At 40.4% G+C, this 23580-nt stretch overlaps 2 protein-coding genes across 3 annotated transcripts; one reads left to right on the top strand and one right to left on the bottom strand.

Moving 5' to 3' along the window:
- Window positions 1-259: 259 nt before the first annotated feature.
- On the bottom strand, window positions 260-3401 carry fam177a1 (family with sequence similarity 177 member A1). Its single transcript, XM_015043209.1, has 5 exons — window positions 3267-3401; window positions 2880-3056; window positions 1539-1605; window positions 1340-1437; window positions 260-1255 (listed from the first exon to the last, which is right to left on the bottom strand). The coding sequence occupies exons 1-5, from the start codon at window positions 3333-3335 to the stop codon at window positions 1043-1045; spliced, it is 624 nt and encodes a 207-aa protein (XP_014898695.1). The 5' UTR covers window positions 3336-3401; the 3' UTR covers window positions 260-1042.
- A 729-nt stretch (window positions 3402-4130) lies between these two features.
- ttc7b (tetratricopeptide repeat domain 7B) lies at window positions 4131-22038 on the top strand. 2 transcript variants are annotated; one of them, XM_015043206.1, is made up of 22 exons: window positions 4131-4348; window positions 6259-6413; window positions 6492-6567; window positions 7505-7597; window positions 7860-8017; window positions 8345-8466; window positions 9063-9141; window positions 9672-9847; window positions 9944-10007; window positions 10089-10226; window positions 10332-10520; window positions 10624-10741; window positions 11021-11078; window positions 11240-11312; window positions 11459-11619; window positions 11707-11823; window positions 11915-12012; window positions 14894-14944; window positions 17992-18132; window positions 18947-19149; window positions 20546-20619; window positions 20910-22038. In XM_015043206.1, the coding sequence occupies exons 1-22, from the start codon at window positions 4228-4230 to the stop codon at window positions 21055-21057; spliced, it is 2613 nt and encodes an 870-aa protein (XP_014898692.1). In that variant the 5' UTR covers window positions 4131-4227; the 3' UTR covers window positions 21058-22038. The 2 variants fall into 2 exon arrangements, with proteins under 2 accessions (XP_014898692.1, XP_014898693.1); XM_015043207.1 differs by lacking the exon at window positions 14894-14944 and having other exon boundaries at window positions 4132-4348.
- The last annotated feature ends 1542 nt before the right edge of the window (window positions 22039-23580 follow it).

Genomic DNA, 23580 nt, shown 5'->3' with positions numbered 1-23580 from the left:
AACATAGTGATATCAGCGGATAACAATAAGAAGCTTAAGATGCCCAAAGCAAGGACACTTATAAATACATAAGCTCTGTAGACATCTCTACAAACCAATAATCATCAGTATATATTTCAACATTAATCGATTATTCTGTGCAGATTTAAAGAGCTCATGGAGTAACAAATTGGGCTGTAAATTAGAGGATATATTAGTTGTTCTCTTACAAAGTCAGTTTTTGCCTCAAATCAGCCGACTCTCATCGGCTTAAACTACAACAGAACAGGTAACACGTATAAACATCTACTGGAGTGTAATCAAAAACCAGAAATCCTCTTTTCTGGGGTTAAACACACACCTGTTCTAATGATACAAAAGTAAAGCTCTTAAGCATATACTCAGCCTTTAATTTCCCTTTATAGCACTCGTATAAGGCAAATATGTTGGTGTTTATCGGACCTTTCATTCACAGTTAAAGAGGGGTCAGCACAGAAAGGGGTCTCTCAAACATCTTGAAATTCTGAATGTTTTTCTTTACTCGTTAGCTTCTAAATGTTTCTACATTCAGGAGTCCTGTTGTTTTGGGGGGGGAGAGGGAGTTGGAAATACAAGACTACAACTACTATTCACTTTACATTTCACACCCATCATGTACATCTCCCCAATCAAAACCACCAGCTGGGCTGCAACATGTCCTTTAAAGTGTGATTCTCCACACAACATGATGGCAGAATAAAGTGTTGGGTGAAGAAAAGGCACAGTGCACTGTTCCGCTGGGATCATGCGCTTACTTAGAAGGACACGTCAGGACCTTGTTGCAGAGTAAAAGACACTTTCAGGCTGACCTCTAGTTTTGCATAGATTACATGCCACACTCAAAAGTCACATTCACAGATATGGCGTTCCGCAGCCACTTCCACTGTTGTGATTAAATTAATCTGTTACAAAACATAACAGGAAAAAAAAATAGAAAATAAAAATTAGTGCATGGAGCTGAGTAAGTTCGGGTTTAACCGACAATTTGAAACGTGTGAATCAGTTTTTGTTTTTTGTTTTCTTTTCAGGAGGGGAGAGGAGACGGGACTCTGTTTGGATCGGGATTCCTGAGCGACGACTCTGGTTCGAGCTCAAAGCTGACGTTCACAAATGTGGCTCCGTTTCCTTCCGGCTGCTCCTTCACCGTGGTCGAATTTTCTTGCTCGCCTCTCCGCTGCGCCGCAAACGTGCGCTCCGCCTCATCAGCGAGACGGTTTTCCTCCTCTTCCTCCTCCTCCTGCGGGAAGAGAAGGTCGCGTTACAACTTTTAAGGTCAGATTTTTCCTGTAATGTGGCTGACATGGTTGATGATGGGTCACACCTCTTTCTTCATGCGGTAGTACTCATCAATGGCATACTGGTACTTTGGAGAGGTGATGCCGAACAGGGAGGCCAATTTCTCGCCCATGTAGTCGCACACTGCAACAAAGATTACACAGGATAGCTGATACAAATTCAAGCATTTTTATGAAGGAAAAATCCAAAAACATTTAAAAAGTAAAGCTCAATTAAGGTGCTACCTGAAATAGTGGAGGTCGCCACTCTCCACATGTGGAACCAGAAATAAGGACCCCAGGTCAGTTTGGACTGGAGCACATATACAGGAAAAGATGCTTAATGACTTCACATAATTTCACATTGAGTTTGTTTATTTAATTAATGAACTTATATTGTTAATATTTTACAAAGAAACTGTTATTCTGACCATTTATACATTTATAAAATGTATACAAGTGCATACCAAGGGGCTTATTTAATATTTTGTTTTTCTATAAAAATATCTTATTGTCAGATAATCGCCTACACAACCTTAATGAAAACAGCTGATTGGACAGTTTTCACTTCCAAAGAAAAAACAAACAAGCAAAAAAAAAAAAAAAATGGTGGAAATCTCAGAGTCCAATGAAGAGTTGGGGGCAGGATTAAAGTTACATGAGGATCAGTGTCAAAGGTCAACAATCAGTGATGACTTGGAGGAGCTGACTGGAAGAAAAATTTTTAAAGGAATGCTTCCTTTTGCCGACAAGCTTTGCTTATGTAATTTCCCAGTAGGATCTGTCACCTATTAACAATACCAAAACCTGGTTTCAAGTTTCTCTATTGTGATTGTGTCAGTCAAAAAAATGTAAAGTGCGTTAGTAAAACGTAGGTTTTAAGATTAAAACAAAACTGTCACCTCTATGCCACACGGAATTAACAGTGATAAATAAATAAAAAAAAGACCAAAGTGCAGTACTGACTGCATACACGGTACATGGAATACTCTCGAGGATGTTTACATTTCTGTATTAAAATTATTTTATTTCAAGTTGGTCTAATGTAGTTAATTTGTTGTATGACAGAGTAAAAGTTGTTTCTTTGAACTGTAAACCATAATCATCTAAATAAGCACATGAATGCTTCAATTGAATCCATGTCCACAATAAATCTATATAAAATGGAGTTTATTTCAATTGAAATACAAAAATATATTAATTCTTTTGATTATATTCCAATTTAATGGGAAAAAGAAAGAACAAAGAGAGAAAAACAAAAACATATGAAGGCTTTGAAACATTCCAGATAACTTATGTGATCTCTGCTGTGTAATAATAGTTCTTTGGTACAAAATTAATGCCTGTCAAACTGTGTTACTGATACTTCTTTAATAGATTCAACAAAAATAGTTTAGAACATTTTTTGGCTGCAGCTAAAGTCCATTAAGACTCGTTTTTAAAATGTCAACACTGAGTCATCTTTTGAGTTGCATAGCCTTGAAATGCCTGAATGGGAAGCCAAAGTCCACGTAAAAGTACCTTTTTTTAAAAGTCTGGATCATGATCACTAAATAAAACAGATCCTTTGCAATCCACTGACCCTACCGTATCAACTGAAACGACCTGCTTCACATGATCCTCTTCCTCCTCCTCTTCATCAGTGCTGTACTCCTCCATGGTTTCCCCGTTGGCGAAGTGAATGATCCTCCGGGGAACCTTCACCTTCCTCGACTTACACTCAGCAATCTCCACAGTCTCAAATTCTGTGGACCCTGCTGTACACTGACACAGCAGCAACAACAACAACAACAACAACAAAAAACTGAATTTAGAGAACCATCATCATCATCTTAAAGTGTTTGTTGGATTCGTTTGTTTCAGCCGTTAGCTTCTCGGCTAAGGAAGTAATAGCAACAATATCTAAAAAAAAGTTCTTACTTTATCTTAAACACGTATTAAAACATAAGAATTATTATTTCAATATACACTTACCACTTCTGCTTCCATATTTTGCCTCAATGAAATGTTGTCATTAGTTAATAACAAGGACAAATCTGTCATCTAACTCATTGCTTTCAACGCGCTACTACAGACGTTTGAGCTGCTTCCGGTCTTTCAAAATAAAAGAATATTTCTCTAACGTACTTTCCAGTTTCAGAAGTGCCATTTAATTTGATAATTAAGCAATTAAGCACATATTTATATAATCGCTAATGTGAATGGAAATACATAAACATATATCTGTACGAAATTAGTTAGTTCAGAAAATGATGTTTTCATGACTGCTGTGAGTACTTGAAAAATCGATGTTAAACTTGTTTGTGCACGCAACATTGGCCAATTAAGTTGTTCTGAATCTGTAAATTTAGAAATAATAATAATAATAATAATAATAATAATAATAATAATAATAATAATAATAAAAAAGTTGCACTACTGTAATTATATTTTAGGAATATTTTTATGATATCTGATTATCATGGTGTAATGTGTAATCCCTTTTTGATATTTAAAAACACAGTGTTCCATCTATCGAGTAATTAATCATGTAAATGTGTTTCTTGGTCAATCTTGACCAAGAAAGCAGATTCTGATTCTGATTCTAATAAAAAAAAACTATTATGAAACTATTTGAGCCTAGGTAGCATACACTGGACTAAAACGAAGAAAAATATTTATCAATACATCGTTGAAGGTGACAGAGACCATGTCACTTTTAATCAATGGATTTATTCGGTTGATAAATGAGTCTGCAGTCAGCTTCCGCTTAAATTGTAGAATTACACCCTCTTGACCGCTAGGTGTCACTGTTTTACCGCTTTATTTTCCTTCACCGGAAGCCTGCATGTTATGCTTAAGTGTGAACTTGACGGTTGTTCCAGCTGGAGAGAGAGAGAGGGGGCCTGTTGTGGTGTTTCTGACCGAGTCCAGTCTCCCCCCTCAGTCACGAAACATGACGGCGAGGAAGTCTGGATCACGACTGGAGACCGAGATTGAGCGCTGCCGCTCGGAGGGCCAGTGGGACAAGATACCAGAGCTGGTTCGGCAGCTGCCGGCGAAACTTATATCCAACGGTAGGAAGCTCGTCCCGCAGCGGTAGCATTATTCATCAGGCCTCTCTTCCCCCGGCCTGAGTCTTTCCTACTTCCTGACAGCAACATCTCATAACACAGGATGTTTTGCACTCCGTTTTGATTAGAGGCAATAAAATGGTTAGAACTAAAGATATAAAAATTAAAAAAAAAAAAAAAATCAGAAATTATGTTTCCACTTTTGGTTCATTTACACTACCACACCTTGAATTTTAGGATATGACCTGGTCTGGGTCACCACTGTCCATTCAAACATGTTCCTCTTTAGCTTTTTGCTGGTTGTGTGACATTCTCATCCTGTATGACAAATAATTTAGCCAAGAAAGCTAAAGTGAAATAAGACAAATAATGTTTTTTTCTCCTGCTCCACATCCGTCACTAAATTGATTGATTCTGGATGCTAGCAGGTTTCAACACTTTGTGTTTGTTTTTAGTTTTGCTTATAATCTTTTGTTGGGGTTAATTAGAGCCGAACTATTCAGAAAAATGCGTCAATTAACTCCGCGTCGTAAGGTTTGCTCTGTGGATCGACATCGTTTGCCGAAACAAAAATTAGATTTTCTTTCACTGACCTCTGTCTGCTAACTGTTAAAAGGAAGCGTTATGGTGACGTATCGTAATGTTAATATTGCCATACTGATAGTGTTGTTTGCAAACCATCTATTCAGCATGCAGAGATCTATAGGAAAGCCCAATGAACTCCTTAACGACTTAAAGAAGAACATTGCAGATTTGCACAAGTTGGGAAAGCACTTTGGAGCCACTTATGAACAAATTTTGATTCTGGTTATATGAATATATTCTTACTTAGAGATGATGAAATCCAAGCTGTTTGGGCAATCTGAAGGTTTCAGGTGGATTAGACCTTGTGTGGATTAGAATAAATCAACAGTAAATTTAAATTTGCGCATCAAAGTCTTGATTTTTCAAAATTATTTCCATTTGTTTCCGAGAACATCTTTCCTGCGGACAGACGTCACCATCTGCAATAACTCTTGAATTAAATGAGTCACAACAATATATCATTTCCTTTTTTAGATCAATTTTTAAGTTTGAATTTTCTAGCTTTCGTGCTCATGAGGAGGGGATGGAAAGTTCTGGCAACAGCTGTGAACTTTTACAATCTGCTCTAACAAAAGCTTAATCTGGCAATAACAGGAAAGCATCAATCGGTCTCTGCTAACAGATCTCCATCCCGCTGTGTCACTTTACTGTGAAAAGGTTCGGGTTTTTCAACACCTGAACCTTCAGTTCTGATAAGGACTTCCACAAATTAAAGGGTAGCGTTTAAAACAGGATCTGCTAAAGTAAGGAGGCCAATAGAGTCGTAGTGTTCCAGTAAACAAAGACCTGCAAAGTACTACTTTGGATATTTTCCCTTCTTCATTATAATTAAGATTTGCACATTCTTCTATAAAATGTGCCATTATTTAGTTGCAGACTAAAACCAAGCTCTTGACAGAAGTCTAGTCTGTGTTATGGCAGAGACTAGACTTGCTGATTGTTTTTCTGTTTTTATTTTTTTGAGTAATCCTCACTGTTATGGAAATAAACACTGGTTTGTGACTAGGATCAGTACTTGGATTAGGGACTGCTTTGGCTTTTCTTGGTACCTAATTCTTCCTGGTATTTGTGTTGTTTCTGTGTTGCTTATTAAACCTCTGATTTTTTTTTTCTGTCCTGTTAAATGAAGACCACAGTCAGGGCATATTAATTTAAAAATGTATAATTTTGGATAAAATTGTCCCATTTATTTATTTATTTTCTGGTATCGTATTTGGTGCTTACACTCCTGTTTTGTTTTTCTCCTCTGAAGTAACAACATGTCATTTTTTTTTAAACTCTTCGCTAGTTGCTGTCGTTCTTAAAATGCTTTGCCTTTCTGTGTGTAGATGATTTAGGTGAGTTGCTGTTGGGAGAATCCAAGCTCCAGACGTACTTGAAAGAAAATCCCATCAAACAGGGTTCGAGCCCCCGAGGCACACGGGCCACACTGGTGGAGGTCAGGAAGCACCTTACGGCTGCTCTGGACCGAAGAAACCTCAAGGTAAACTCTGAAAGGAGCACCTGATGCATCGCTGGCTGGATGACTTCTTGTACAAATGTAACTCTTTCATGTCTTCAGGCCGATTACCTCCAGGAAGCCAGCCTACTGATGGCCAAAATCTGTTATATTGAAGGAGAATACAGTAATGCTTTAGGTAATCTTTTTCTTTTTTTTATTTGATCCTTTTTTACTTTAAATGCTGCTGGATTTAAGAAATTAGTCACTTTTTTTACTCTTGATTCATTTGTTTCTAAGGATTTAGCAGGTGAATCTGTCAGGTCCTGTTTCAGGTCTTTGCTGGATGCTGTTTATTAGCATCTCATCATATTTTTATATGTAAAAAAAAACCTTTCAGAGCAGCTGAAAAACTGTTCAGAGATGCTAATCATTTCCACGTTCTATATCAAAATGCTGTATGAATATAGAACATGATTTTTATTTTTATTTTAACAGAAGTGCAGTTTTTAATATTTAATATTAGTTCACGATAGTAGAAAATGATGTGATGGAGATATTATCGTTAAGGATTTCAATGATGGGATCAGCTTTGATAAATGATTTTCCTTGATGGAAACGTGGAAGGGTGAATAATATAAAAATAGATGGATGAATGCATGTATGGAAGGGTTAGTGGGATGATGGATAATGGAAAAAATGACGGATCTATTGATGGAAACAAAGATGTATGGATAAATAATGGAGAAATGGATTAATGGAGGGATAAATAAATTACGATAACGGAAAAATGGATAGGTGTCATGATCGGTGGGTTTAGAATAGAAAAACTGAGGGGAAGATGGATTGAAAAAAGAATGGAGAAACAAAAGGAGAAACGAGTGCAAGTTTTAGACAAGAGAATAGGGAATAAAGTGAGAAAATATGAATATTATTCTACAGTCTGACACTCACTCCTACCTCTCCAGACCTGAAAATACCTAAAACAAAATCCACCTTTCTCCAGATTACGTAAGAACCCAGTGTGTTGACCAAGAAGACTTTAATACAAACGTTCGGCCTCCTTGAAGAGATGATTCTCGTTCTAACAGACGTTCACAGTCCAGGAACTGAACAGAGAACTTCTGCTTTCCCAGATCACTACAGCCAGGTGAACCTGGACGACCTGCAGCTGGCTGGAGCTCCTGTGTACAGACTGTCTATGATAGCAGAGGCCTACGCCACCAAAGGTAAACACAGACACACTCGGGAGCCATTTGTAACCTCATGACCTTCTAAACATCCACTTCTACATCTCGAGTCCAATCTCCACTAATCTCGGTAGCAATGCTTTTTATCTCCACACGGGGGAAACGAAGTATCTCTCTAACTCAACCAAATTAATCTGATATGTTGAGATTTTAAAACTATATTTTGAGGCGTGATGCAGTTAAGCTTACTGAAGCGTCTGTCACGTCTTGTTTTCTTTTCCGTTTCTCTGATCTCTCCCAGGCTTGTGTCTAGAGCAGATCCCGGATTCCTCTCCCTCTCTGTCGAACTCCGGCTCTCCGTCGACCAATCGGAGCCCAACACCACGGGAGCAGGAGATCATCACCTGCTATGAAAAGTCCGGAGACATTGCTTTGCTGTACCTGCAGGAAGCAGAGAAGGTTTGCGTTTGAGGGGGAGAAGCTAGAACGCCAACACTCGCCAGATACTTCTAGAGCCAGGAAATGTGCCATCCTTGTGGGAGTGTGATGATTATTACACTGGCAGTGAGCGAGTTTGTTAAACGTGCTTCTGCTCATGATGGCCAGCTGACAAACAGAGCCGTCTTTATATACAGAACAGTAGGAAACCAACAGATATATGAAGCTATATAAAGGTCCTCTCTGTTGGTTTCTATTGATTTGGATGAAAATCAAGCATAACGTTCTCTAATTTTGCCTTCACGGTTTCCTTACTTTTGCTGTTCTGTTGCGTTTCTGTTTCTGTAGGCATTATCAGCAGGCATTCAGAACCGCAGCCCAAAGCCAGGACCGGCGACTCAGGACCTGGAGCTGGGCTACTTCCTGGAGACGGGCCTGCAGAGGGCCCACGTCATTCACTTCAAGAACGGGTAAGATACACGGATGGAGAAAAGGGAAGAATAGATATTAATGTAAGTTTACTTTGGGTGCTGGAAAAAAAAAACGAGAATAGAAACATGCTGCTAACATTCAGAAAAGCTTTTACATTGTTGTTGAAGACCAGTCACTCGGCAGAAATCGCACTCGGTTTTTTTCTTTTTTCTTTCTTTTGCAGTTGTGATCTGACAAAGCTGTTAACAGGTTGATATATGCAGTGCAGTGTGAATAGGACTTTACAGCTTTGAGGTTTTCTCACACCTTATGTGGTTTTAGGATCAGAAAGGTTGGATTACATTTAGTCTGGCAACAGCTGGTGAAGCTTCCTGCTAAGAGAAAGTAGAGAGTGGCATATTTATAGGTTTGTTTTTGTTCCGTCTCTTTTGGTCCATCTGTCTGTTTATTTATCAGTCCGCCCCTATGTTGGTCCGTCCGTCCATCAGCCAGTGAAAGGAATCTTTAAAGATCACTATTAAAATTCTCAAGTCGGTTGGTAATATGATTCTAGCTGAAAAAAGGAAATATTTTCTTCTTTTAAAATGGGCAAAACATGACTTTTTTTTTTTTTTTTTTTTTTTTTTTTGTGCAGAAACCTGACGCGGGGTGTGGGCAGATTTCGGGAGATTCTTCGGGCTGTTGAAACCAGAACCACCCAGAACCTTCGCATGGTGAGAATTCATTGGGGACGATGTCTGTCTGTCTGTCAGATTTTCATTTTCCCAGCTGCTAATCCCAAAAACCCTAAATAATTTGCATGTAGTTGGATGAGTTTGTGTTTGACAGCCTATCAGATTTGAGAAGAATAATTACTACTTAAACGTAGGCCTGTCACGATAACAATAGCAATGCTGTTTTGAGACAGCAATATACTGTATTATGCAAGTTCTGAAAGAGTAATAAACTTTCATATAGTACAGAACACTCCACACCTTAACTGGAAGACATTTTAAGTATCCAAAAAGAAACACAATGGCCTCAAAAAACCCCCCATCAATTCTCAGAATGTAAAATTTCAAGCCCATTTTAATTTATCATCATCATTAACAGCTTATTGCGACATGATTATTTTAATGTTAAAATTTATGTGCTGGACTTTGCTGGTTTATTCTATTTGCCATTTAAGTTGAACATCACACAAATCAGCACACTCGTGCTGTTTTGCTGCCCTGCTTAGTCTGTAATTTCGTCGTTTGTGCAGACGATAGCCCGACAGCTCGCAGAGATCCTGCTCCGAGGAATGTGTGAACAGAGCTACTGGTCTCCTCTGGAAGATCCTCCGACAGTGTCACCCCTGGATAATCCCACGCAGCAAGGGCATACCTACCGCAAGAACTACACCCTGAGCCGACCCCCACGAGTGTACTCCGGAGAGAAGTATGACATTTTTACATTTGTTTGCTACGGATTCAAAACGGTCTCTCTGTTCTCCTCATCTCTGTCCGTCTTCATCTCTCTCTTGCTGCATTTCAGTTTGTTTTGTCCTCAGGAGAACACAGAGGAAGCTCTGCTGCTGCTGCTGATCAGTGAGTCTATGGTGAGATAGAGTCACACTTTTAAAACATTGTCAGATTTTGTGCAGATTTTACTTATTTATCTGTGCTTGTTTTCGTGCCAGGCCAACCGGGACGCTGTCCTGAGCAGGATTCCTGAGCACAACAACGACCGGATCATCAGTCTGCAGTCTGCCTCTGTGGTGTACGATCTGCTGACCATAGCGCTGGGCAGGAGGGGGCAGTATGAGATGCTGTCGGAGGTAAAATAAAACCACACACCCACACCGACCTGCACTCCTGAAATTCGTGTTTCCAAGTAGGCTGACAAATTCTGAGAAAACGGGCCGTGTTGTTGCCGTCCCCAGTGCTTGGAGAGAGCCATGAAGTTCGCTTTTGAGGAGTTCCATTTGTGGTACCAGCTCGCCTTGTCGCTAATGGCTGCCGGCAAATCCGCTCGCGCTGTCAAGGTTCTGAAGGAGTGCATCCGTCTGAAGCCTGATGACCCCACCATCCCACTGCTGGCCGTTAAGCTGTGCATTGGTCCTCTGCACTGGGTGAGAAGCGCACAGCTCTTCGCAGAAGTGAAAGTAAAGCTTCACTTTTACAGTGTTTCTCTCTTGTGGTTTTGTCTTACATCTTGGTACGCTGATATTTCAGTTGGACGAAGGGGAGAAGTTTGCAAAGATGGTGATTGACATGGGAGAGAAGGCAGCGGAGTTCAAAGCCAAAGGCCACTTGGCCGTCGGCCTGGTTTACAGCCTCAAAGCCACAGATGGCAAGTCTGCTTACTAATTTAAATCCGATCTCAGCCGAACGAAACCACGCGACATATTCCATACTTTCATCATTCATTCCCTTCAGGAAGCTGAAAAAAACTCTGGGGTCTTCAGAGAAACGAATGTCTGAACACTTAAGAGATTGTAACAGGTTGACAAGTCAGGCAGAAAAACACCCCACAAGGTGTTTGTGTAGGTGTATGTGCTTTTCTCTTATGCGTGTGTAATTGTGGTTGTCATATCTGAAGCTTTTATTTTGTGTGTTTGCATCTCTTCAGCATCGCTGCGGAGCACGCAGGAGGACTACCAGAGGAAAGCTTTGTCGGCCTTTCAGAGGTTTGAATGTGTTTCTTAAAAATACTTCAGAATTAAGTCCAAGTATTGAACTGTCCTGCTCTATTAAAGTAGGCAGATTTCTCTCTGAAATCTTGAAGTTGCTGATGTCATTTTTGATTGAACATGTCCGAGCACAAAATGTTTTTGTTTTTCATCTGCAGAGCTCAGAGCATGTCTCCCACTGACCATCTGGCAGCTTTTTATTTGGCACTGCAGCTTGCCGTTTCCAGACAGGTAACGCCAACAAACTAAAAATCAAAAGCCGAAGCATTCAAAACACAAGAAAAAGATTTACTTCCCCTTCAGTTCCACAGGGTTGTGCTTTATGTAAACTCTAGTGAAGACCTGTAGCGCGCGTGTGTGTGTGTGTGTGTGTGTAGATCCCCGAGGCGTTAGGGTATGTTCGACAGGCACTGCAGCTACAAGGAGACGACGTCCACTCCCTCCACCTGCTGGCCCTGCTTCTTTCTGCCCAGAAACATTACCATGACGCTCTCAACATCATAGAGATGGCCCTGTCCGAGTATCCCGAGAACTTCAAGTGAGCGAAACATTCCCCAAACAGCATTTGCCGTCTGTCTAACGGAGCGGCAGACCCTCCTGAGCTGATGGTGTCTGTGCCGTGTAGTCTGCTGTATACGAAGGTGAAGCTGGAGGCCATGTGTAGAGGACCGGAGGAAGCTCTGCTCACCTGCAAACACATGCTCCAGATCTGGAAGAGCTTTTACAACCTCACCAACCCCAGGTACACACACACACACCAGTGCAACAAAAATGCGACTATTAAAGAAACCGAACGCCTGTTTGTCTTGACTGATGGGTTTTGTGGTTGGCAGCGATTCAGGGCGTGGCAGCAGCCTGTTGGACAGGGCCATACCAGACAGACGACAGCTCAACGCCATGACACTGCCTGACTTCAGTGACCCTGACGCTGGTAGGCACAGACACACACACACACACACACACACACACAAACGCAAAGGGCTCCTGGATCTTCCTGCTATCACAGTGCCTTGAAAAATGCTCCTGCTTTTTTAAATTATTATTATGATTTGGATTTTTTCTGATGTGCTGACACAAAGTAGTGCAGAACTGTGAAGTTATGAGGAGAAGTATACTTTACTTTAAAATGTTTTCATAATTAAAATCTGAAAAGTGTGCCATACATATAAGCTCATCCCTCTGAGTCAATACTCTGTTAAAACCACCTTTGACTACAGCTGGGAGTCTCTTACAGCCCAGTCACCTTTTGTAAAAAGGGATTTTTAAAATCTCTCCACTGATTCTCAGTTGGTCAGTCTGGACTTTGACTAGGATATTTCCACCACATGAACATGCGTCAATCTAAAACCATCCCATCGCAGCTCTGGTTGGATGTTGTCCTGAAGTTCCTTTCAGATATTGAGTCTTTTGTAGCATCCGACTGCTTTTCTTACATTTTTCCTGTATTTAACTTTTTTTTTCCATCCTTCTGTTGGCTCCAACTGCATCACCTGTCCCTGCCACAACAATGTTTCACTGTGGGGATGGTTTATTCAGCATGATGCCGTGTTAGTTTTCTGGTACTGACAGCGCTTTGCATGCAGGTCAAAAAGTTACATTTCGAACTCATCTGACCAGAGTGCCTTCTTCTGCACATCTGCTGCGTCCCTGCCTGGCTTGTAGCAAACTGCTAACAGAGCTTCTGATTGTCGAATTTTCTCTGCTATTAAATGTCATATTTGTCGAGGATGAGATGGGCTGAACTGAGCTTTGAAAGCTTTGGGGTATTGTTTTATAGCCTCAACCCTGACCGGCCTGTTATGTCCCGGTCTTCGTGACGCTGCTTGTTCACTAAAGTTCCCCAACAAGTCGTTGAGGCTGTTGCAGGACGGTGGCATTTATACTGAGATGAAATTACACACACACACATGGATTCAGTTTACTTATTAGGTGGCATCTAATAACAACAATAAGTTGCGCTGGAGTTTATTTTGGGGTATGAAGGTAAAGACGGCTTTTTACAAATGAATGCTGCACTTTTCAGATTGCTTGTAAAATATTTTTAAAACGTTGTACCTCTTTCTTCTCTCTTCTCAGCTATGCACTATTTTTGTTGGTCTGTCAAGTCACAATAAAATATGCTGAAGTTTGTTTTTCTAATGTGTTTTAAGGGGTTTGAAAACCCATCACCTGCCTGCTCTTTTCTAATTCATCATTGCTTCGTTAATGATTCTTTTTTCTGTTTTATTTCCTCTGTTTTAGTCTCAGGTTCTTCCTCCTCCTCTCTGGTTCTGAACTAGTCTCTCCCACCTCCCCTTCCACCGTTTCCTCCCTCTCCTCTCCGCTGCCCTCCCCTTCATCGCCGCTCTACTTTTTCCAGCCTCCTCCCATTCTCACTCCAACCAGAAACCCAGCTGGCCTCTCCCCTCTCCCGACTCCTCCCCCTTCCCATCCCCGTCCTCTTCTTCCTCCTCCACCCACCAAGACCAGGACTCACTCGTTTTGCAACCACGTTGTTATGCAGCAGCTTTCCAACTGTAGTGAGCCTTCGTGTACACCCTGTCTGTAGCATGGTGTGCAGAGTGACCTGAAAAGACTCAGTTTGGTTGTAGAACTGCGCAGAGTTGGAGTGTTAACTTGCAGCTGTTTGCTAAGGAAAGACGACAGCATGCTAATCGTAATCATGGTAGGAATATTGGCTGAGGAGAGCACTCAGCCAAGCGTTTAATCTGGCATTAAATTCTTACCTAACTGATCAGGTCTGAGTTACACTTAGTAACAACACACAGACGAGATTTTTAAATCTTAAAATATTAAGTAGCAGAAACTCAAGGGGACATTTTTTTGTTGTATAAACTGAACAGTTTGTAAAAAAAAAAAAAAAAAAAATCTCCCTGTTGATATTTTGTCCATGTATGAAGCTGTAGATTATAATCCAGTGGCAGAAATTATTTACAATAGCGAAAATAAAATGTGTGCTGATTTTACCTAGGGCTGTAATGATTAATTGTGATTAATCGATTATTGAAATAATTGTCAACCAATTTGGCAACTGATTAATCGTTAACAGGAGCACACAGACATTTAAAATGACCATTTGTAGAAAGGACGCCACCATCAGAGCAGTAATTTAGTAAAAACGGTACAAAAAAATAAATTTCATGTAAGATTAAAAAAAAAAGCCTTCTTTGTATGATCATTCAAGAGGAACCATTCAAACTGGCATATTTTACTCAGATCTAGATTCTTTCTCTGTGCAAGTAAAATTAAATGGATAAAAAGATAAAGACTGAAAACTTTAGAAATCAAAGTTTCAGGGCACGTAAGTATTTCAACTGTCTCTTATGATGATGTATTGAAGGAAATGTTTTTTTTCTCCCCTGCTCTGTTTACTGCTCTGCATCTTCTTTTCCTTTTTATGTTTTTGTTGTTTCAGTCGCCACTTTGTTCCTTTCCTCACTCCCCTCCAAACTCATCTTGTCATCTTGTCTGTTAATGTTATCTGTGTGGTGTGTGTGTGTGCGTGTGTTTTACTTTAGTTGGGAAGCCAGAAAAAAAAAAAAACATGAAGCGCTCATGAGGAATGAACCAAAATTTAAAAAAAAGAAGTTTGGCAGTAAATTAATTAAAATTTATGGCTACTTGGAAAGTGTTAATTTGACCAAACGGGATGAATAACGTGACTGTGTGTGTGGTCATGTGGTTTCTGAGCGTCCTGTGAAGAATGAAAACCTTATGCTCTTTAGTTCTTCTCTGTTCCTTCCTTTTTTCAATCATTAACAAATGGCTGTTTTTTTTTTTTTTTCCAATCCTTCCGTTTTTGTTTTTCCAAGGCGGCCCTCAGGACGCTAACACTCTTGGTTTTCCCTCCATGTTTTCTGTTTGTAAGTAGCCATCTAACCTTCACCGTATCTCTTTTATTTCATCCATCATCTTTATATATATATATATATATTTTTCCTGCCTACCTACTTTTGTCCTGGTAAGGTTCAGATTCATTTATTCACTGTTCAATGTCCACAAAACTTTCACTTTCTCATTCAGCTTGTAGAAGATAATTAGTACTGGATTAAATTAGATTATTATGATTATTTCATAAACCAATCAGTCTGATATATTTATCAATCTGACATGAATTCTTTAGTTTCCTAGAGAATGAGCACTAACGGCGTAAAAAAAATTGGAGTTTGATTTATTTCCCAGTGCTGTGATTTATGTGCAATCAAAGACATGATTAAAAATTGATAAAATCGCCATGAGATTCAAATCTTAAGTCTACATCTATTGTTCATCAAACCAAGATATGTAGTGAAAAATTTACCAAACACACACACACAAAAAAAAAAACTTTAAAAAACTTTTTCTACTAATAAAATGGTCATTAATGTTTTACGGTTTAGCCTCTGATACTTCACCAGATTTTTGTGAAAAACTTGTGTGAAAAGATCTTTGCTTAATCTGTTTTCTATCTATTCTTAATCAAAACGGAGACAGTTTAGTGTTTTTTCTTGTTATTTACTCAGAGTAACGGTGAATTCGCCTCTCTGGTGTCCGGCTGAAAACATCAGGCTCTTGCTCACCAGATCCCTGGGACTTTCAGAGCCTCACTGGGTTCAGCTGATCAGGCCGTTTCCTCATGGAAACGCCACATCTTGATGATTAGTGCCTGACTTTAGAGGCGTCTGCCATCCGGGATGTTGCTCCAATTAAGAAGCGACAGAAACAGGAAGTGATGTGTGCGATGCTATTGTGACAACCCTTTAAAAACTTTTAAAAAGGGAGCTGGACCATAGGGAGCTGAAAAATACCTCAAAATACTTTAAAAATGAAAATCACCATCATAACCATTTTTAACTTTAACCTTATAATTCATAATGGTTACAAGAAGGCATATTTTATAAAATAATAGGAAAAAAAAAGGTTTTATTGTCCCATAGAGGGGAAATACAGTCATCATAAATCAGAAAATAAAGGTACAAAATAATTCAAAGCATCTCGCTTTCTTATTTGAGCAAAAATACTTAAGAATACTTAAGAAATAAGTGGGTTTTAAAGTAGTTTATTGTGATAACGTTGGAGCATAAACTATATTTTTCCGGCATTTGTTTCCTCCTTAAGGACAGGAAAGGGCAACAAATCATCATTGACTTCAGGAAGGAGAAGCCGAGACCACTTCCTGTTCCTGAGCTAAATCATTTGTCACATTCAGCTACGATATAAACGTATCACTACGATACTCGTCTCCAAGAAGCTTGCTCACAAGCTTGTGGATTGTCCTGCCTGATGTGCCGCAAATAAACTAAAGACAAACCTCACATAGCAAACAAAAAACAAAGACCGTGATTTAGAGGTTGCGTACGTCTGACGTCCATCCTGTTTAATAGAACAGCTTTAACTAAATGTCATTTGAGTAAATAAAATTAGCTTCTCACCTGCATGAGTGGAAACCACAGGGCTGCTTCCAGGCTCAGATCAAGGTAGAAACGGACTGCCTTGATCTGAGCCTGCTAATATATAAAAATACGTTAGCAAAAACTGTGAAACACCAAAACAGGGAAAATGATGCTGAAAAAAAGTTTCCGGGCGCTAACTCGCATCACATTTTAAAGTTGTAAGTCTTTTAAAGGCTCCAACTGGTTTTCTGACCTAAATGTATTTAGCTCCCCTGTCTCTGATGAAGGATATATCTCCACAGCACGATGCTGCCACCACCATGTCTAAAAATATCTTTACTTACTGTGTGCTGAGAGAGATGTGAGGTGTTAGTTTTCTAATACAGATGCAGTTTTGCTGGTTGGCCAAAAAGTTCATTTGGTCTCATTTGACCAAATCTTCAACAAAAAGTTTCTTTTCCGTACATGACCTCTGGGACATTTTATTTTATTTTATTTATTTTTTTCCAGAAATGGTTTTCATTTTTCTTCTATTGAGCCCAGATTTGTTGAGAGCATTACTGATGGTTGTCCTGCCAACCGATTCTCTGCAGCTCCTCCAGAGTAATCTTGGGCCTCTTGGCTGCTTCTCTGGTGAATGCAGACTTGCCATCTTAGTTTAGTTACCGTGTCTTGGCAGGTCTATTCTTAGTTTTCAAAAAAAAAAAAAAAAAATGCTCCATGAGGTTAAACTGTTGTATAATCCAACCTTCTCACCAAATTTTCCTTTGATTTCTTTGTCGTTATGATTCTGTTTGTTCAATAACTTTCTCGGAGTAAAAGCAGCTGAAACTTTTCTTTTGTTTGTGTGGGAACAAACTCGTTCACATTTATGCTCTACATTGTTTTGGTCTATCACTTAAAATCCCAGTGAAGTTCATTTAGTTCTGTGTTTGCAACGTGACATGATGTGCTGCGGAGCAGAGTGTGTGTGACTGCTTTCCAAAACGGCATCTGCAAAAACAGGATTCCCAGCTCGTGTTTGTGTCGAGCAAATGAAACTTCCTTTTGTCATTTCCCCAAAATCCACTTATCAGCACTTCTCTTTTCCTTTTTCGAAGCTTAAAATAAGCGCTTTTATCTCCATCTCTGCCATCTTTCTCGTATGAGTGGGTGTTCTGGCTAAAATCAGAAAATTAAAAAAATAGACTACAGTGTAGACTGTAAAAAGCCTGGATGGTTTTTTTTTAGCTGCTAAGCAGCAGTGTGTTGTAGTTTTGTGCATGATGATTATTTTTTTAACTCATTTATGCAGCACCATAACAGTGTGGCATGGTGTGTACTGCATATCGGTGTGAGCTTCTTCACTGCAACAGAACGCACACTTTCAGCTCCTCATTGCGTTCCTGCAGGTGTGGTCAGTGAGTTCTGCTCTTGGCCGCGTCACTAAAAGTCATTTTCTGCTTAGCTGCTTCTCAGCTGTCAGTCGGCAGGTTTTGGCAGCTGTTTTCGTGTGTTTTAACAAAGCGATGGATTTTTTTTTTTTTCCCACCCTGCAGGCTCGGTGCACGCTACGTCCATAGCAGCCAGCCGGGTGGAGCAGGCTCTGTCGGAGGTGGCCTCTTCCCTGCAGAGCAGCGCCCCCAAACACGGACCCCCGCACCCCTGGCTGACCCTGGCTCAGATCTGGCTTCATGCAGGTCTGCTTCCACACGTTGATTTTACGTGAACTCTTATTGGGGCGTGTTGTGTGTTTTTAATTGTATTTCTTGCTATTTAATTTTTGGAAATAGAGTTGTAACGTTGTTTCGTTTTATCCTTTCTTCTCACGTATGCAATTGGCATTATGATTTGTAAAATGTACTTCCGTGGGAATACAGATAAAATAAAATACAGATACAGATAAAAAACAGCATGTTACCTAGATGGTAACATCCTGGTTACAAGCAGCTGAAAAGAGATTCGTCTGCACATTGAACTTGCTCCCTCCTACTTACTCCAGCAGCCGTGGCGAGCGTGCTGCTGTCAGCTCTTTCTGAGAGCGCAGCGATTGGATATCGGATCTGCCTCTCTCTGCGTGCCGGGACCCTGATTCTTTCTCTCTGCACCGGCTGCAGACATTTGCAGAGCAGAATGTAAACGGGCGCAGACGCCTCCCGTAAACACACACTAACACACCAACAGAGGCGGTTTGTGTTGCTGTTTATCTGCCCGGCTGCTTCCTCTCGTCGGGCGGTCATTTCCAGCTTGGCGACACAACTAATGTAATCAGCCAATTAGGGGGCAGATAGAGGGACCGTTCATTTCCTCCCTCCTGCTCTGCCGATATCGCTCAGTCTTCATCATCGAAGTGATGAAGCCTTCAGATCGCACGCCCCTCTGTTTGCGTCGCTCCATAGATTCTGTTGTTCTGTGCGACAGAACTCCGTTTTGGCGTGGCTTTTACTCCAATAAGTGCCGCTTTCTGGCAGCCTGCAACCTTTCCCCTCTCTCGGTGTCTGTTTTCTCCCACAGCTGAGGTGTACATCGGCATGTCGAAACCTGCAGAGGCCACGGCGTGCACCCAGGAGGCCGCCAACCTGTCCCCCACCTCCCACAACATGATGTACATGAGGGGCCAGATAGCCGAGCTGAGGGGCAACATAGACGAAGCCAAACGATGGTACGAAGAAGCCCTGTCCATCAACCCGACTCATGTCAAAACCATGCAGAGACTGGTAAGACGCCAACACACTTGCTGTGTTTCTGTGCAAAAATCTTTAAGCTGCCTTCAGTTCTTTGGACTTTACTCCAAATAAGTCACTTTCATATATATTTTTTAAAGGTAATCCTGACCTTGTCTTTTTCTGTTTTTCCTTGTTTTTTTCCCCCCCTCTCATTGAAGCAACACACATTGAGTCGGTTTACTGCCCTGCGTAAATCAGCCTACATCAGTGCTGAATTAGCGTCTTAAATTAGATACCCGTGGCTGTTTATTTCTTCTTGATGCATGCAGCTCTCAGCTTAAATGTTTCCAACAGAGGTCTTGTGTTTGCATGATTGCTAAACAAGTCTAAACTAAGCAGGACAAATTCCTGGAGGAATTGGCTTAGACTTGATCAGACTTCCTGTCCCTCGTCTCTTCACAGCTGCTGAAGAAGCTCAAACTTTCGAAATGTGTCTAAATGATTCAGATATGTAGAAAATGCATCTCGTTACAAAATCTCCTTGAACTGTCAGTGATTCTTTGTGGTAGAAACAAAAATAAAAGCCTGGCAAAAAAAAAAAAGATTTTCTTTTTTGAAACTTTTGAATCTTCTAAGAGGACAAGAAATAATTACTAACATGGTTTTGAACACAAATCAGGAATAAACTCTGTACAACCATTTGCTCAAAAATGCATGCAGTATAATTTGGTTATGTTAACATGCATAACTCAAAAGTGGTCAACAAAAATATAAATGCAGTTGTAAAAGAACTGCAGGTAAAAAGTAAAATTTCAAATTGATAAGAAAAAACTTTTTTTTTTTTTTTTCCATGTGTGGGGGGATTTTTTTTAACACCTCTGTGGGCCTGGCACTGTGGTTAAAAGTGTGAACCTCTTTCGCTTTAAGGCTGTCGTATATTGCAACATAATAAAAGTGGTCTGGTCTTTACTGGGTTCCTTACATTAGTACCACAAATTCCACACTTTTGTTTAACAAAAGATTTTGTCAAACAAGATGGTACCGAATTGGAAAAGCTTTGAGTGAAAAACTAAGTACACTTCAGCATCCAGCTGCTTTTAGAACCACAGTTAGCGGCAATAACTCAGTAATTTGCCGTCTGACTTTATCAGCCTCTCACATCGTTTTAAAAGGATTTCACATCAGTTTTATTTAAAGCGACGCTTCAGCCCATTGAAATTTGTAAACCCTGGTTTCCGTGCCGCTCTAATAAGGCCCTAGAAGCCAAATCTGGGCGCGGTCTGACTTTGGTCCATTGTAGCTAGTTCCAGTACAAGCCCTTGTGTCCTGATTAGATGTAAAAATGCTTTCACGGCTGTCTTGATCAAAATCACTGAAACTACAAAAAACAATTTTATCGGATATTATAAATAATGATTAAATGGGTGATGTTTATGGGTCTCCTCAGGGTCTGATTCTGCACCAGCTGCAGCGCTACAGTCTGTCTGAGAAAGTCCTAAGGGATGCTGTGCAGGTCAACAGGTATGGTTTTTATCACAACTCTTTAGATGTGCTTTTCCCCTGCATCTTTTCTTATTTCTTTCTTTTTTTTTTTTTCTTATTTCTTAAAGACACAACTTTCAGATCACTTCCTAAAATAATGGCCTAAGTCCTTTTTTTTTTTTTTTTGCCTAAAACATCTTTTGGCAAACAAACGACTCAGGCCATTATTTTAGGAAGGTGACAATATGCTTGTTCTAGCAAATTTCCTTCCCACCCCCCCCCTCATTTACATTTAATCAATGAAAATAATTTGCCTCTCGCCTCGTCAGCACTTCTCATGACGTGTGGAACAGTCTGGGCGAGGTGCTGCAGGCTCAGGGGAACGCCGCTGCCGCCACCGAGTGTTTCCTCACCGCCTTGGAGCTGGAGGCCAGCAGCCCCATCCTGCCGTTCACCATCATTCCCCGAGCGCTATGAGACGCGGCGCAGTCACAAACCTGCTCCGTACACACACACACACACACACACACACACACGACTGCATGCAAACAGCTGTGCAGCCATTTCTCACACCTTGTACATAATGCAAATAACAGTATTTTCCTCTGCTGACCGTGTGTGTGCATGCGTGTGTGCGCGCGCGGGTGTGTATGTGGTGCCAACACGTTTCCTGCGTCTTGTCCGTGCGCCTTTGTTGTTGTTGTTGTTGTTGTTGTAAATACGATGTTGTTTGCATTCAGAAGCCTAAGATTTTTGTTTACATTTTATTTAGTCCAAAGAAACACACAGGTTTGTTCAAAATCCGATTACTGCCAGGAAAATACTTTTATTTACGTTTGCTTTAAGAGCCAAACATTCTCGCTCAAACAACAAAATTCACCTGTTGCTGTTAAGCCAGAGAGGATTTCTGTTACTGTACGGCTGGATAATCCACTGGAGACATGATCATAAGCTCAATCAGTCAATAAATGCCAAAAAAAAACCTGGATGGATTTACGCAGACGACCGGATGTCTTGGCGTTTTGTGGCAGTTTTCTCACAACGAAGCATGCTTTATTTAGTTTACAGAATATCATCATATGCACAGTTCAAACACTGTTACTGACAAACAAATGTTTAGCAGGAATCTGTTACAAATTACTTGTCCAAAATCAGGTTTTCTGTGTAAATCCATCCACCTTGTTTGTGTCTTTGCATCCTGTCACAGCCAGGTTATTTTATTTAATTTTTTTTTAATTATTATTATAAATACAAAGAGTTATTGCTGTATATTTGATGAACCCTTGTGTTTTATTATTTTAGAGAGTAAATTATGATTATACAGAGCGATGCTGTGGGGGGGGCGGGAAGCGAGAAAGAGGAACGGGTTCGGCGGGATCAGTCAGTGAGTCGTTTTTGCTGTAAATCAATGACTGAAATTAGAATAATAACAATAATAAAGATCCTCGGTAAACAAAGGCGTCTGCAAAGCTGTGTGTGGTGTTCTCTTTGGGCATGACCCCGGGGCCAGTGGTGTCCGTTACTCTCTCAGGTGTGTCCTGCTTTGTCCCAGAGGATCACGGCGCTGACAGGTTTTGTCCTGGAGTGTCAGGAAGCCACGGTCCCCTGCTGCCCCGAGGTCTCCACCCGAGTCTCGCATGTCAGCAGCAGTTAATCTCTCAGGAAGGTCATCGATGTGGCCCTCAGTAAAACTGGAAATGGGTAGACCATAAAAAAGATCACTTAAGGAGATTTAAGCCTTTTTTTTCTTCCTCCATTTTTGACCTAATAGTTACAGTAGCACCCTGGTACTGCTAATTAAATGCACTCCGTTAACTAACTAGAGTATAGCCACCTCTATAAAAAGACAGGAGTGCATCACACAACCAAGGAGAAATGCATAATATATCTGTGGTTATGAGCATATTTCCAAAATCCATCATTCTACAGAAAAATGATCCACAAGGATTTTATGTTAAATTCACCCCATGGTCAGCTCTCTTGAATCCTCAGGAGATGTAAATAGAGCTCCACTCTTGGATGCCACAGTCTCAGCAGAACACTTCATTACAACTGTGAAGCATGGTGGTGGAGAGGTGATGATGTGGGCTTGGCCTAACCGGTTAATCAACCCAGCAGTAAGCTTAGTACCCAAAAAAAAAAAAAAAGCCAGCCAAAAAGAAGAATTGAGATGTTGCGATGCTCTGGTCACCTCTTATGAAAATAAGAAATTAACGATACAAATCTCAACTTGTAATAGTAAACAGATTGAATTTACGTTTTGTAATTTTTAGCCATACTGACTAAAGACTAGAGTAACATCTTCATAAACCAGTTTGCAGATTAGCAGACAAGTAGGACAAGAAAAACTGGAATCAAACCCACAACGTTTTGACAAGATCACTGCTCTTTCCGCTGAGCCACAGTAACTGCACAGAGGGGAATAAAACGAAGGCAGTGCGACTCCACAGTAACATTGCATCTGAATAACCTCTGGGACTATGTCCTTTTTGGATCAAACAAATCATCACACAAGCCTCAATCCAACTGCGAAGGTGAAGAGGTCATGACCCAGGCTTGTTATTCAGGCACAGGAAGTGAATATCTTGCCGTCAATGAGGCCATCTGTTTGATTATCCTGAAGCTTGGCCCAAACTGAAGAAAGAACTGGCCTCAACTTTCCCTTTTGGTTTCGTTTTTATTTGATGTGAAATGTGTACCTTTCTGAAACTTGAGGTTAGGATTAAATGTCAGAGCCTCATAAAGAACAGCTTCATCCTGATTTTGTTCTGACGGGAGAATCCTACAATTGAAAGAGGACGTATTTTCTTTTGGCTGTATCCTGAAACCCTGACCCAGTTTTGTCTTCCGTCAGTAGAAAAATGTAACATTTAATCGTCTCCGTAGAAGACTATAATGCGGCACATTGGAAACTCTGAACTCGAATGCCAGCACAGAGCAGTATTGTGTAAAAATACTCTTCAGACAGTTACATAACTCCAGCTACTGTGAGAAATGCAT

The sequence above is a fragment of the Poecilia latipinna genome, unplaced genomic scaffold (genome assembly GCF_001443285.1).
Source record: "Poecilia latipinna isolate Pla-1442-1.1 unplaced genomic scaffold, P_latipinna-1.0 Scaffold620, whole genome shotgun sequence".
Taxonomy (NCBI): Eukaryota; Metazoa; Chordata; class Actinopteri; order Cyprinodontiformes; family Poeciliidae; genus Poecilia; species Poecilia latipinna.
This window is presented reverse-complemented; position numbering and strand designations above follow the sequence as displayed.

Coding starts and splice junctions, on each gene's coding strand:
- fam177a1 (XM_015043209.1), bottom strand. CDS start 3,335: ATGACAGATTTGTCCTTGTTATTAACTAATGACAACATTTCATTGAGG. Junction 1,606..2,879: donor AGGTCGTTTCAGTTGATACG/GTAGGGTCAGTG, acceptor TATGTGCTCCAG/TCCAAACTGACCTGGGGTCC. Junction 1,438..1,538: donor GGCGACCTCCACTATTTCAG/GTAGCACCTTAA, acceptor TCTTTGTTGCAG/TGTGCGACTACATGGGCGAG.
- ttc7b (XM_015043206.1), top strand. CDS start 4,228: ATGACGGCGAGGAAGTCTGGATCACGACTGGAGACCGAGATTGAGCGC. Junction 7,598..7,859: donor AGAGGCCTACGCCACCAAAG/GTAAACACAGAC, acceptor GATCTCTCCCAG/GCTTGTGTCTAGAGCAGATC. Junction 8,018..8,344: donor ACCTGCAGGAAGCAGAGAAG/GTTTGCGTTTGA, acceptor CTGTTTCTGTAG/GCATTATCAGCAGGCATTCA.